The sequence below is a fragment of the Cricetulus griseus genome, chromosome 5, assembly GCF_003668045.3.
Source record: "Cricetulus griseus strain 17A/GY chromosome 5, alternate assembly CriGri-PICRH-1.0, whole genome shotgun sequence".
Lineage (NCBI taxonomy): Eukaryota > Metazoa > Chordata > Mammalia > Rodentia > Cricetidae > Cricetulus > Cricetulus griseus.
Genome location: NC_048598.1, coordinates 24,586,461 through 24,600,734, shown reverse-complemented (window position 1 = coordinate 24,600,734; position 14,274 = coordinate 24,586,461). Strand labels below are relative to the sequence as shown.

The window sequence follows — 14,274 nt, the reverse complement described above, 5'->3', positions numbered from 1 at the left end:
TTCATTTATGCCAGAAATATTTATTAAGCACCTAAGTCATTCTAGAAACTGGGGATACAGCAGTAAAGAATACGAAAAAATAAAATAAAACAACAACAACAACAACAAAACCAAACAAATCCTGCCCATACAGAGCTTACATTCTAGAGATGAGAAGGTGGAAACAGGCAATAAATAAGATAATCAAGTGCTCTGTATAGAATGTTAGGTGTTGAGTGTTAATGAAAACAATAGCATGAGAAAAGAAAATAGAAAATGGAAAATGTGGTTTGCACGTTTAGAGACTGTGTTCAAGGGAGGCCTAGCTAATGGGTAACTTGAGTAAGACCTGAAAGAGGTATAAGGGTGACCTTGTGGATGAATGGGAACTGTCCCAAGGAGAATGAACAATAAGGGCAGAGACCCTGAGGTAGTATTATTAACTCCATTATGTACATGATTTGCCCAACAGCCCACTGCTTGAGGATGAAGCCAGGATTAAAACTCAGGTCTTCAGAATTTGTTGTTGATCACTGAGCTGTCTAATGACAGAGTATGACATTAGACAATGTAGAGATGCTCTATGCTACCAATAATGACACAAGATCCTAGATGAGGGAAGCAACTTGCTCAGATGGAAAATGGCTGAGCTGAGACCGGCACATGGTCACTTCTACTCCTTCATCTCTGCCTGCAGAATCTAGACATTTATCTTCTGGCTAAAACTAGTTTCCAAGCCAATCAATGGGCTAGGCAAAATTTTATGAACAGGTTTTGCTGACAGGGATTTTAGAGTTCTGTTTCTGCACTAAATGATGTCTTTGAACTCTGATTTCTCTCGCCGGCAGGTGTGGGTCAGTGACAAAGCATAGACTATAGAGTTAGGTACATCTAAACCTGAAAATAGGCTCTATGCTTCTCTATCTATGTGGTCTTGGGCAAGTGACTAAATATCTCTGACTCTCAATAACATTATCCATTAGAGGATAGGAATGCCTCTTGGAGATGTGGTAGGGATTAGACAAAATAATACATGTGCGACACCTCCCGTGGTGACTGAGTGGTATGTGGGAGATGCTATACCTGCAACCATGTTTTCTCCTCTATGTAATTAGTTGTCTTGTCTCATGCATAACTCTTACCTTTTAAATGTGTTACATTTTTTGGAGTGTTGAGAGGTTACCTTATATATCTAACTACTCACCACATTTTATATTATATGGTGGTATACTGTAAATGCTAAAGAGTGATGATTTGATTGCTGGCTTTGTGGAGAAGAAGAAGAATAGTGATTATTGCTTTGGGACTCTTGTTGATGTACCCATCATCTGGTTGCAGCATCTGCTAGCTCCCTGCTCACAAGGCTTGTTTCTTCTGATGTGAGTGGCCCGCAGATACCCTCTTACTCCTTTGAAAGTCAATATGTATTATTCTGGTAGATGGGCCACTGTTCAGGTAGAGGAAGACTTTTTTTCCGTAAAGAGAAGAGGGACAGCTGTCACCAGGAGCATCAGTAGGTTCTTGACATATCCTGGGAAGAAGACAAAACTCCATTTTAGTTTACAACTTGAACATTTTTCCACCCAGATCATTCATCAGGACTGCTATCAAAAAGTCAAATTGACCAATTTCCATTTTTATTTCTTTTCCCCACCCTCTGGCAAGATCTCAGTGAGCAGCTAACCAGCTGAAAATAGGAAGAGAAGAGAAAGGCCTAGACTTCGATGACTCCAGAGATGGCTCATCAGTCGCCAAAAATTGAAGTTAGTTTTTCATTCATGTAATGTAGAAAAAAATCTCTACTGTAAATATTAGCAGGAGTTCAATGGAGTAACTTGTTTAGAATGTCATTTTTAATAAAAAAGTAATTTATTTCACAGCATCCCCCCACATTAGCTTGCTTAATCCTCATGACAGTTCTATGCAATAATTATTATTGTCCATGTCTTAGAAATGAAGCTGCAAATGGATCCTTAAGACATTAACTTGTTCCAGATTACACAGCTGATGAGTCTCAAGCCCAGGACACTATCTACACAGTATTAGGTCCAAAATCATGCCCCTGCACCTTGTTTTCTGCCTTTATCACTAAAAAAGGAAAACAGATCACAAACATTTTTTGCTGATCTTCTCACAGGTCAATGAAGACTGGACAAGGGAGACCACAGGAGCATATTCTTTTCTCTTGTGGGCATGCAAAGAACCCTGTACTAATGCAAAAACATCAAATGCAAACATACATACTAGCTTTTCCCCAAGAGTTAATAATGTATCTAAGAATTAATGCTTGTCTCTACATAGGTGAGAAGACCACAAATGACCAGGGGGATGTCAAGCCTCTTGTCTTGTAGCTGAAGATCAAGAGAAAACAAAGAATGTTGAGCACAGTTTGGAATAGAATCATCAACTGTAACTTCTGAGTGCAAACACTGGTCAAGTTTAGCTTAACCCACTTTTATGTATTTTTTACAAAATAAATCAAACTACTAAACTGTTAATTGTGTATATGTGGACAACTATCAGAAGACTTTATAGACAGTGAGCACCATTGGGACGGTAGGATTATAATGACATTTACCCCTTAAATGATCTGGGTGGAGTATATAGCATTTATATCAGTAGTTATAAAGTGATAATTGCGTGACTTTACTGGAGACTCTGTGAGTATCCATTTGCTCAGGGCTAGGAGATCTCTTTCCATCAAATTCCTAGTTTGACAACTGATTAAGTTGACACTGGACAAAGACAGATTTTTTCAATGTTATACTGATAGGAGACATTGGGTCTCATGGAGTTATCACCCTTATACTTTAAGATGGATGTTCAACTTTGCCTAGTACTCATAATGAATGCAGAAGCAGAACCAGAGATTTAGGTTATATTTCTTTAGTAGGCTTCTCCAGTAACTTTTTTCTTTTTACTTTTATTTTACAGGGGCAGGAGTTTTTAACAATCAAATGTCCTGGTAAATGCCCTTTGGAAATTCGTATTTAGCCTTCATGCCATTTTTCCTTAGGATGCTAGAGACTGATGGATAGACAATTGACTTCTTTGCACATGAGGAGACTGAGGCTTGGGGAAGGGGCTTTCAAAATTAAAGTTCACAGCAAAGCACACATTACAGGTTTCTTGTTAGAATCACACATTACCCAACAACGTGAGCATGCCTGTTCTCAGTATTACTGCTGTCTTTCATTGTACTATACAGCACATTTGTTTATTAGAGATTATTCTAGCCTATGTTATGGGGGACATTGAATACACTTGAAATACAGTTTTCATACTCAATAGTGAAAGACAATAAATGTATGAAGTGACACATGGGAAATATTTTTAAAGAAGCTTAAAACTCATTTGTTCTCTCATGGTAGAATAATTTCCTATAACGTGAAAGCCTGAAATGGGGTCTCTAAAGTCAGTAGAAAAAGGAGCCAGGAGAATGAAGGGCATGAATGCAGGTATTGCTGACTCTCCTTGTGGATTCTCAGGTGCATTCCTGAGTTGTCTTCAATTTCTTGGAGGGATAACAAGTGTGTGTCATGCTTGGGCAACACTGTCATGTGAACTTGGTGATGCTATGAAACTCCAGATCTGCTGATTATTGTCTGTGTGGTTTTTAGAAATCACTTAATATTTCCAGGTCTGTAGCTTCATCTTGTCAAAGAAGTGAGTTGAACTTCAAACTCTTGAAGTCCTTGGGGATGTACAAGGCTGATTAATTTAAGCTGAAGAGAGTGCACCATGGGCAGTTAGCTCGCAGACTTTAGGAAGCCTGGATAACCTGTGTTAGAAAATGAGATTGAACCAGGGCAGGTTGTTGTGAGGGCTTGTGAGGAGTGGGACTGCTGACAGAAGGGCCATGGTGCAGGCAACAGTATCACTGTTATGCTAGCTACATCAGAGAGAATGGATTCCAGTATGCTCTCTATCGTTCCATCTCTCTACTCAAGCCCAGAGTCCTAGGTCACTGACTCCTTGACCTAGAGTAAGGCTGTATGTCCAGCTTACCTAGAAGACAACAGACACTTACTTTGAAGCCTCATAAACACAGAACTCAATAGTGGAAAGATAAGTAATGGGTTCAATGCTCAGTGGGCATCTAGCTGTTTCCTCCACACACATACACACACCTCACCCATGTCCCTCTTCCCTTTCTCTTCATATCTTCTCCTTAATGCTCTTCCAATCAACTGACTTTTATATTTTGGGGAGGCTATATTTTAGCACATTAGAGAAGGTTTCAGTCCCCATTTCCCTCTATACCTTCAGAAGGATTGGAATCATGGTAGGAAGAGAAGGAGATAGTAGCCCTGGCTACAGCTGGGGACCAGAAAGCCAGAAAGCAGCAGTATTCCTAAGGACTGGAGCCAGGGAGGGTTGTGAGCAATGATCTTGGAGCAGATGGCTCATAGAACAGTCCACCAAAGCCCCCCAGGTACTGCTCTAGTCTGAGGGGTTTCCTTTCACAGTGATCCCATTAACACATTTTCTTGGCTGTCTTTTTATGGCTGCTGGGACAAGAAGCTCTTTTCCATTTCCAAACTGTCCTTATCAGTAATGCAACAATAGCTAATTTAATTAGCTGACCTGAATGGTGGCCAGTTTGGGCTAATTTGGTTTTGATAGTGCTCCTTGGCAAATGCAAAACTGATAAGCATATTTCTGTCCAGATGAACAGTGGGGCTTGGTAGGGGTATGCGAATGAGGATAGCTCTCCCAAAGCCCCTCATATACCTGGGAGACACAGTCCTCCACAAAAGGCAAGTTATTCTAAAGTCAGGATTTCCACCCCCCCCCGCCCCGCCCAAGGACCTGTCAAATGTGACAGCTGAAAGAGAAAAAATAGACAACCAGGAAATTGCAAAGGCAAAGTGCCCAGGATGAGGGTGCTAGGCCAAAAATATTCCCCTTAGCACAAAGAATGCCTGGATCTCAGCCACAAATGGACCTTCCCTGTTTCACTCCAATTCTGTGGGTCACCCACCTGATGTATCAGGTGACCTTCTTTGGTCCCTTCCTTCACAGCTATGTCTCAGCACATCAGTGTAGTATAGAGGATGGATACACAGACAGACAGACAGACAGACAGACAGACAGACAGACAGACAGACACACACACACACACACACCATGCCAATGGAGGGTGCTTTGAAAATGGGAGCCGACTATCCTGAAAGTAGGCGCACTCTGCTTCTCTTTGGTAGGAACTAAACACCATTACTCACTGTGTCTCTAGGTCCCAATATGATATGTTTGCAAGAAGGTACTTAGCATATATTTAGTGACTTAATGATAAAGGAAATGGGATACAGAAGCACATGGAGGGACAATTTCAGGCATGGAGAAGTCAATATACAACTCAGTATCATAAAACAATTTCACAATGCTCTCTACCCTTACCAAAAAACAGAAAACACAATTGTTTTGTATCCCAAGTGAGACTCCATTAGAAAGAATTAAGTTTTATTTCCAAGTGTTGATCAAGTGGAGATAGGTTTTGGGTTAGGAGTAGGGCATATGTCCACTTCTCCTTTCAGTTCTAGGACCCCATCCGCAGCAGAGCCGTGCAGGCCCTGTGCATGCTGCCAATGTCTTTGTGAGTTCATATGTGGTCTTAGATGGGAGGGGATGGAGAGGTTCTTGAAGGAGTTAAGGGAGGGAAAGACATAATCAGAATTATTGTATGAAAAAAATCTGTTTTTAATGAAAGAAATATAGGGAAAAAGTCACAGTAGTTATGTGAGACTTTTTGTTTTGTTTTGTTTTGTTTTTTGAGACAGGGTTTCTCTGTGTAGCTTTGGAGCCTATCCTGGCACTCACTCTAGAGACCAGGCTGGCCTCGAACTCACAGAGATCCACCTGCCTCTGCCTCCTGAGTGCTGGGATTAAAGGCATGCGCCACCAACACTAGGCAACTTTTTTTTTAAGCACATCAAAATCTCTTTTGTCCCACTGAGGTCTCTGTCTACCATTCCCCAGCCATGTTCTTCCTAGATAAAGGGCCACCACACCAGTAGTCTTTTGAGTTTGGTTTGAAGTGCTTTCCCCTTTTTGGAATTGCATTCTAAAAGCACACAGATGAGCACGCACTTAACCACCTGGGTTAAACCGTGTATGATTGGAATTAGGTTTGAAGACCTTTCCAATAGCACTGGTCTATGTGAGAACATTTCAGTGTGCCTTCTGATTCTGCTGTGTGGCCATGTTTAACAGTGTATTAGTCATCTATTTATCACTCCATACATTTTCTCTGGATGAACTCACCCACTCCTGTGGCATCAGCATCTTATGTGCTGAAAATTCACAAGTCTTTGCCTTTGACTACAAACTTCTCCCTAGATGAGTTGTGACCAAATGCAACTGGCTGTTGGGGGTTTCCACATGGATCTTCTATTACAGCCTAAGCCAAGACACCAAGAACTGACCCTACTACCTGTTTACACAAATCTATTTGTCTTAATTCTCTGCTTTTGTGAATAGCCTAACCCAACCTGCCTCCCCTTCATGCCTGCTTCCAGGCAGTCACCAAGTCTATTGATTCTGCTTTCCAAATGCCTTTTGAATCCAGGTCATTCTTAACAGTGAAATGACTTTATTTATATCTTTCATCTCCTATCCCTTCAATCTAAACAGGAATTTCTCAAAGTCAGAGATATCCTGCCCATGTCAGACAAGTAAGAAGCGCTCAGTTTTCTGAACTGAATTAACATATCCCTCCCTTTGTCCCATCAAATTCTTAATCTTTAGTGAATATCAAGTACCTTGCTGAATACAAAGATGTAGATGGGTTTTTCTTATTCTATCTCAATTTTTATTTTACAAATGCCATTCACGTATAGATTGTATGCTACGCAGTTTACCCGGGCCATAGATGAAAACCAAACAGACAAACAAAAAAACCAAGCCTTTGACGGGTTAAGAAACTTCCCTTAGTACACAGATCATAAATGATAGAAGTTGAAATTGGAGTCTGGATTGAGTCCAATGTAAACACGATGGAAGACACATACTAAATATTCCAAGTCCTTATCTCTGTAAAGAAAAATACTCATAGGAATCTCAAAGTAATTGCACTGAGTGAAAGGAGCCAGACAAAAAGGATGGCATGCTGTGAGATTCCATGTAGACAAAATTCTAGAAAATGAAAGCTAGATGTGGTGACAAAAAAACAAAACAAACAAACAAACAAACAAAACAGGTCAATGGTTGCCTAGGCAAAGCAGACGAGGTTGGAAGACTATATTGCAAGGAAGGAGAGTTTGGTGGACATGAACAGGTTCAATTTTTTGGTTGTAGTGACAGTTGTATATAAATGTCAAAACTTAATCAAACTATACTCTTGAAATATGCAGTTTAGTGTGTTGCTTATGCCAACAAAGGTATTAGCAAACCTTTTTGAGACAAGGTTTCTCTGTGTAACAGTTCTGGCTGTCCTGGAACTTACTCTATAGACCAGGCTGGCCTTGAACTCACTGAGATCCACCTGCCTATGCCTCCCCAGTGCTGGAATTACAGGCATGCGCCACTACTGCCCAGCTCACACAGACAATTTTAAAAGTATATTCATACCTTTAAAATTTCACATGTTAAACAAAGTGTAATTAAGCATTAAGAGCATAACCTGGTGATGGGTGAAGGAAAAAAAAAATCCCCCAGATAATTAGATCTCAGGGTCAACAGATAGTGGAACAAGACCATCATACAGTTAAAAGTGTCAGGATTTATGGACCTTCCTGGTTCTCACCGCCTCTTTCTTGCACTTGGGGGCAATATGGCGAAGTACATGACAAAACTCTGTTTTCATCTAAGAAGCAAAGCAATGTGAATCAAGGGCTGTTGTAAGAATTGAAATAATGTACACAGTCCACTGATGAAACGTTGTGCTCATGTCTATGCATATAACAACATCTGCCAAGTGTTTTTAAGAGCTATGGAAGGCGAATCAGGGTGCACCGGTCTGTAGGATGTGTGTTAAGTCTGGCAGGAGCAGCCACTAGGTTGTAGTTCCACGGAAAGGTGTCACTCATCACACAAATGCTCTTTCTGAAAGGTACCAGCATCTGAGGGCAGGGACAGATCATTGGGTCTGGCTTTACTGGTTCCTGGGGACTTTCGCCTTCCATATCCTACCCAGGAAAGTAGAATGCAAACAGCAGCTCTTGCACTGGGTCAGTCTCTGCCTTTCTACAGAAAATGGCAATGCTTTCCGCTTTATTCCATTCCTCTATTACCTTAATGTGCTGGCCTGGAGGATGAATGAGATAATAAACACGGAGCACGAGTGAGCACAGTGTCTGGGTCACAGGAGGCGCTCAATAAATGTTAATTCCCTGCCCCCAGCCTGGTATAGATTAGCCCTGACTTCTCAGAAATGCAAATCCCTGAGCGCTCACCTAGGTCTCCTTTCAATATCTCTGCATAGGAGCCTTTTACAACCCCTTAAAGCTGGGCCAGAATCCCTCTCCCTCTGCTAATTGTCCCACAGAGACCAGGGGAAGAGAAGGCAGCCATTCCGGAAGAGGCCCAAGCCTCCTAGCAGAAGAGTCTGTGTTATTGAGCTCCGTGAGCATGGATCTCATTCATCTTTACAGACATTGCTGCGCCATCCATTTTAAATGACATAAAAGTCGACCCGTTTATCAAGATCAGCATACTACTGTATTATTATGATTATTTAGCATTTACATAACACTCTATTTGCAAAGTGCTTAATAATAATTTATTTATTACTTCATCTAACTATGCACTAATGGAAAATTCAAGAGGTTGTTTTGAGTTCACTGACCTTGGCTCCGGAGACACCTCAGGCCATTTTCAATTGCTGCCCAAATGCCTGCTGTAAAATGTTTTAATGAAAAACCATTTGATATATATACATATATATATATGTATATATGTATATATATATATATATGCACATGCACACGCATATATATTCACAGATAGGCATACACACATTATATATATATATATATATACATATTTATATTTATACAAGTGTGTGTGTGCTTGTGTCTTTCCATTTTTGGCATTTGTACTGTGTTAAAAACAATTCTTTTACTTTACAATGGAGAAAAATAAACAATTACTATTATTAAGAAGTCACCGGAAATACATATATCTAGAACTTACATAAAATTGACACAAGATTCGGTTCTTATTGTGTAGAAGACATGGAATCCGTAATGCATTCTTCATGTCCCACTTCTGGAAGGGTTTATAACTGGGCAAAGTGATTCTTATCTCTATTGCAGGATGCAGGGGGCCAAACCAGGGGTTTCAAGAGTTTAAAGCCAGCCAGATATACACACTAAGACTCTGTCTCAAAAACAAATAAATAATCAATCAATCAAACAAAAACCCAAGCAAACAAGTGTTCACAGCCTGGCTTAGAGTCTTGTGGGTGGCTGACAGCCTCTGCCAGTTGGTTCTTTTGAGGACTACCTCAGGCAGTGACAGAGCATAGCAGTGGCTTTCTGCTGCAGAGCTCTGTATAGGATTGGCAGAGCTTGGGTCCCTGTTTCTGTGTGACAACTTCTTTTCCCACTCCGCTTCTCTCATCATTTTCCTTCATAGGTATAAAAATCTTTGTACATTTTTTCCAGTTCTGATTTAACCTCATATCCAGCTAGCTTTCCCAGCCACTGTCTTCCTCAACCCCATACTGAAGTCTAGCCATGCCATGTTAGGCGAGTCTCTCTGCAGATTGTTGTCCACCAACATCTGATGGGAGGAGGCTTTAATGCTTTCAAAGATCTTTCCCTTCATTCTATACCTGTGAATCTATATGGAAGGGGATTCTTGAAAATTCTGGGTCTTTAGTCGCCATACAAAATGGTTTTATAAACACCCTGGTAAGATGCCCTTAAGAAGAAGCAATTTAAGGGGGGTAGAGAATTTATTTTGTCATGTAGTTCAAGGATACAGTCCATCACAGAAGGTAATGCATGAAAGCAGGAGTTTGAGGATGCAGATGGTCACATGGCACAGACTACCAAGACGCAAAGAGTGGTGAATAATGATGCTCAACATCCTCTTTTTATGCAATCTAGGACACAGGCTCATGGAGGAAGGCTCTGAGGGGAAAGCTCATTGCCAGTCCGATAGCCTCATTTCATACCCACAATGGTCTGCATTGATTTCGCCCCTGTTAAAATGTTATGAGCATGGACTGATGTGGGAAAATGGTGCAATAATATAAAACAATAATATAAAGCATTCATATCCAGCATCATACAATAGGCAACATAATAAGTAAATGAATGATACAGCATAAATGAACTAACTTGTAAGCACACATAAAATATCAGTTACACAGCAGTGTCAGAAAGAGAGATACAGGTCATGGTGATAGATGGTGGAAACAAGATTAGGTTCAGAAAGAGTCTAACTCATAAACCTGATGGTCCTCACTGTTTACCTACCCAGTTATACCAAATATGGACAAAGGAATACTTAGGTGAACCACCCCAATAAGGAAGCACTCTTGAACAATGCTCAGAAGCCTAGAGAATGCCAACCACTTGTTAGTGGCCATGTTTGTTTCCTACGGAGGAGGTCTTTTCTTTTCCTTCCTTCCTTCCTTCCTTCCTTCCTTCCTTCCTTCCTTCCTTCCTTCCTTCCCTCCTTCTTTCCATTTATTCATTCTTTCTTTCTTTGGCCAAGACTAAGGACAGAAGACATGAGCCCTTTCCTATCTTACATATATCCCCCCCTCACATTTTCTTTTTAAAAGCTATTTTCCAAACCATCTCTAGAAGAAATTTTGCTTTTCCTTTTAATACACTTTTTCTTCTTTTCCTTTATCCCATAGTGGTCTCTGGTCAAAGATACCCGAGAGAAAATTAATTATTATGATATGTAACTAGTATTTTTGGAAGTAAAAGTCAACAAGAATAAAAACTAGTCATGGACAGGGTCATGCATAAGGTTGTTGGTGACTGGCTCTGAGAGACACATTCAAACTGGCTGGAAATTTAAAGCATGCTTCACTATCATTTTTGTGAAATCTTAGAAGGCTTAACTATCATTAATTAGTGGGTATATGTGACATGTTTAAGAGAACAATAGTGAGAATATCTCAGACTTTTCTTCTGTTGCTTTTAAAGGTTGATTAACTGAATATGTACCACACCCCTTAAAATGACAACTGACAAAGTTTAGAAGTCATCTTAGGTAAGAATCTAGGTTCAACTTCAATAATGACTTCAAAGCATGAAGTAGAATAATTTATGATTTACAGAGGTCAGCACGAATTGACCGAAACAAGACTCATCCTATTTCCATCATGTAGTCCTCAGAAGGAAGATCTTAGAACAGAGAATTTCTGATCCTATTTCTTCAAAAGTAGTGAACAGAATTTCTTTTGTTGTTGCTTGGGATAAAAGTGAGTAAGAAGAAAGATAACATGAGAGCAAAGGAGAAGAGGTCTGACCTCAGGCTGAAGTAGTCCACAGTGTTGGAATGGGCTACTACGTTGGGTAAAGTGTAGCATTTGGTCAGAGAAACGTCTGGAAATGGTAGCTCTTTATTACACATTAAACACATTGTCTGAGAGTAATGAGCTAATATGTGGGATGCCAAAGTCAGGATACAAAAGGGTCTCACTAGGCTGAACTCAAGGAGCAAATCTAATAGGGTGGCATTTAACAAGGATAAATGTAAAAGCAATGCAATTAGATCTAAACAGCAAGTAGCAGAAACGCCCGGTGGGGAGATGGGTATTATCAAGCGCACACCTGAGCAAAAGCTTGGGCACATCACCAACTCTTTGCTAATTAAGGGTCAATGGTGTGAGAAGTCCACCAAGAAGCAAAGGCTACTTAGGCAACATAAAGCCTGTGCATTGTCTGGAAGAAAGGAATAAATAGTATCCATTCCTAGGGCCTCATATGTTATCAAGGATGGTGATAAACAGGGTTAGGGTTGGGAAAGAGATGTAAACCCCATCAGAGCAAAACGGATAGAGCTAAGAGAAGCCCACGAAGGCTCTGGACCTGTGTTCACAAACATTTGAGAAGCAGTATGTGCACAATGGATAAAATCCCTTACTGCAAATGTCTAACTCCTTCTCTGCTTCAAATTGCTCAGGTGAGGATGGGTGTGAGGTCCAGATAGGAAGATTATATTGGAGGGCAGTTGATGTGTACTGCAAAGGAGTCAGAGCAAGTTTGCAAAGAACATCCCTTCAACCATTAACATTGTCCCCAAGTGGGGGACAGTGAATTTCCCGTCACTGGGAAGGCCCAGGTAGAGGCTGCAGAATTGCCTGCAAAGTGTGCTGCATGATGACTGTGCTTACTCCCAGCACAAGGCTCAGTCTTCCTGCCGTAGCAGCCATATGCAATCAGTAGAATTTTCCCTGGGGAGAAGGTTCAAAGACTTCTTCAGACCTTTCACAGAACCTCACATTCGACCCTACATATCCCTCTCCAAAAAGATGAAGATGAATTGAGTTGGGAAATTCTTTGTTCAACGTGTCTTAAACACTATTTGCGGCTAGAGCAGGGGGTGGGAAGGCAGAGCTGAATAGGAGATACTGTCTCTGTCCTTGTAAAGGGAAAGCTTGAATCTGACGTATCCTGTTAAGCAAATGTATGCAAAGTTCTGTATCTGCTGTGATGGTGTTGTACAATCAAATGACACTCAGGGAGACAGTCCTCTCTTCCTCCTGGAAGAAGTTCCCTTCAGCTTGGGGCCTGGGGACTGCCAGAGACAGTAGTCAAAGCACTTGGGCAGTTTTCCCTGTCCTCTGGAGTTGCTATATTCTAGGGTCACCAAGGACTCTGAGGGGATGAGACAACAAAGTGCTAGACATCCTGTAAGCCCCTACAAGAGCTCTGGGAAATAACTGTTCATCTCTTGTCCTGACCCCTGTAAGACCCTAGGCCATCTGTCTATGGTTGGTAGGTGTATGTATTAAACTGAGATTCCATGGAAGCTGCAGGAAAAGGCATGCACTTAGTTCATGAAAACCCACATCAGCAGCTGCTTGTGCCTGTGTGCACACACCCACATTAAACTGCCAAGCTGCTTTACATTTATTTACCCTCCATGTTCTGCCTGTTTAGTGGGCTAATAAATCGGAGGCAGTAATATCCACTCATCAAAACCCTACCTGACTTCCAGAGCCTGGCTGTCACCTCACTTTCTCCAGACATCTCCCCAAGGGCTCTGCTCCTAGGGAACATGCTATTCTCTGAACCGCTGCAACTACTGTGTACACATTTTATTAAGCACCAACTGTTTACCCATTTGATTGTTACTTCTCTGGAGTCTCTTACTTAGCAGGATATTTCTAGTTTTAGAGTAGTTTTTAGTTTTAGATTTAGTCTTGCCTGAGGAAGTCATTAATTCCTGCTGACTGGGGTGAAGCCAAGCCCATGACCGACTTTCACTGTGAGGTTTAGAAACATGTGAGCCAGTTACTAAATAGGGAATCATAACCTATCCTTTGGTCTTTTAAAGAAAACAGTTAAAGCCAGATAGAGCCAGATTCAGGAAGGTAGTCTGCCTTTTCCTGGCCCGTGTTTCATCCAGTCTCCCTGGCAATCAGAGCAGAAAGAGGAAGACAGATCTTCTGGGTCTTTAAACCATAGACTTGGAATGATGTCTTTTAGTGTTTTCCATGGTCTAATGGCTCCATGGAACACTACTGTCAACTATCCTGGAACATTACTTTTTCTTTTATTTCTTTTTTTTTTTTTTTGGTGGGGGGCTGGCTTTTCGAGACAGAGTCTCACTAGGTAGCCCTGGCTGTCCTGAAATTTGCTATATGTACTAAACCAACCTTGAACTCATGGAGATCTGAGACTTGTCTGCCTCTCTCTCCCATTTTCTAGGGATTACACGTGCATACCATCATATCCCGCTTGTTCCAAAATGTTCAACCAAAGGGGGTAAACAGTTGATGCCTAAAAAGAGATGTACACAGTGGATGCATCTGTTCAGAGAATAGCATATTCTCCATGAGCAGAGCACCTGGGGGGACATCTGGAGAAAGTGAGGTGACAGCCTGTCATTGGGGTATCAAGATTCACTGGACCAAGTACATGTTAAAGGAGGTTTGTTTGGAAAGATAACACTTACACAAGAGGCAGGTGGCTGCCACAGGTTTCAGCTCCAAGGATCCTCCCAGGCTGTTCCTGTGACCTGCCAGCAGCAAGAGAGAGCATGCACCTCCCAGAGCCAGCCTAAATCCTCCCCTCTGGTGCGCACCAGGTGAGTAGGTAGTTCTCTCTACAACAGCCAGGCCCTGGAAGTCAGGTAGGGTTTTGATGAGTGGATATTACTGTC

The 14,274-nt window shown here is 41.3% G+C and overlaps 1 protein-coding gene across 2 annotated transcripts in view; it reads right to left on the bottom strand.

The window, feature by feature from the left end:
• The window catches only part of Pbx1 (PBX homeobox 1), a 310,806-nt gene continuing 296,532 nt past the window's right edge, over positions 1-14,274 (bottom strand). For both annotated transcript variants that reach the window (XM_027417092.2, XM_027417096.2), the window contains one exon: positions 1-1,510. In XM_027417092.2, the coding sequence (XP_027272893.1) occupies positions 1,490-1,510 (21 nt within the window). In that variant the 3' untranslated portion in view covers positions 1-1,489. The remainder of the gene's footprint in view (positions 1,511-14,274) is intronic.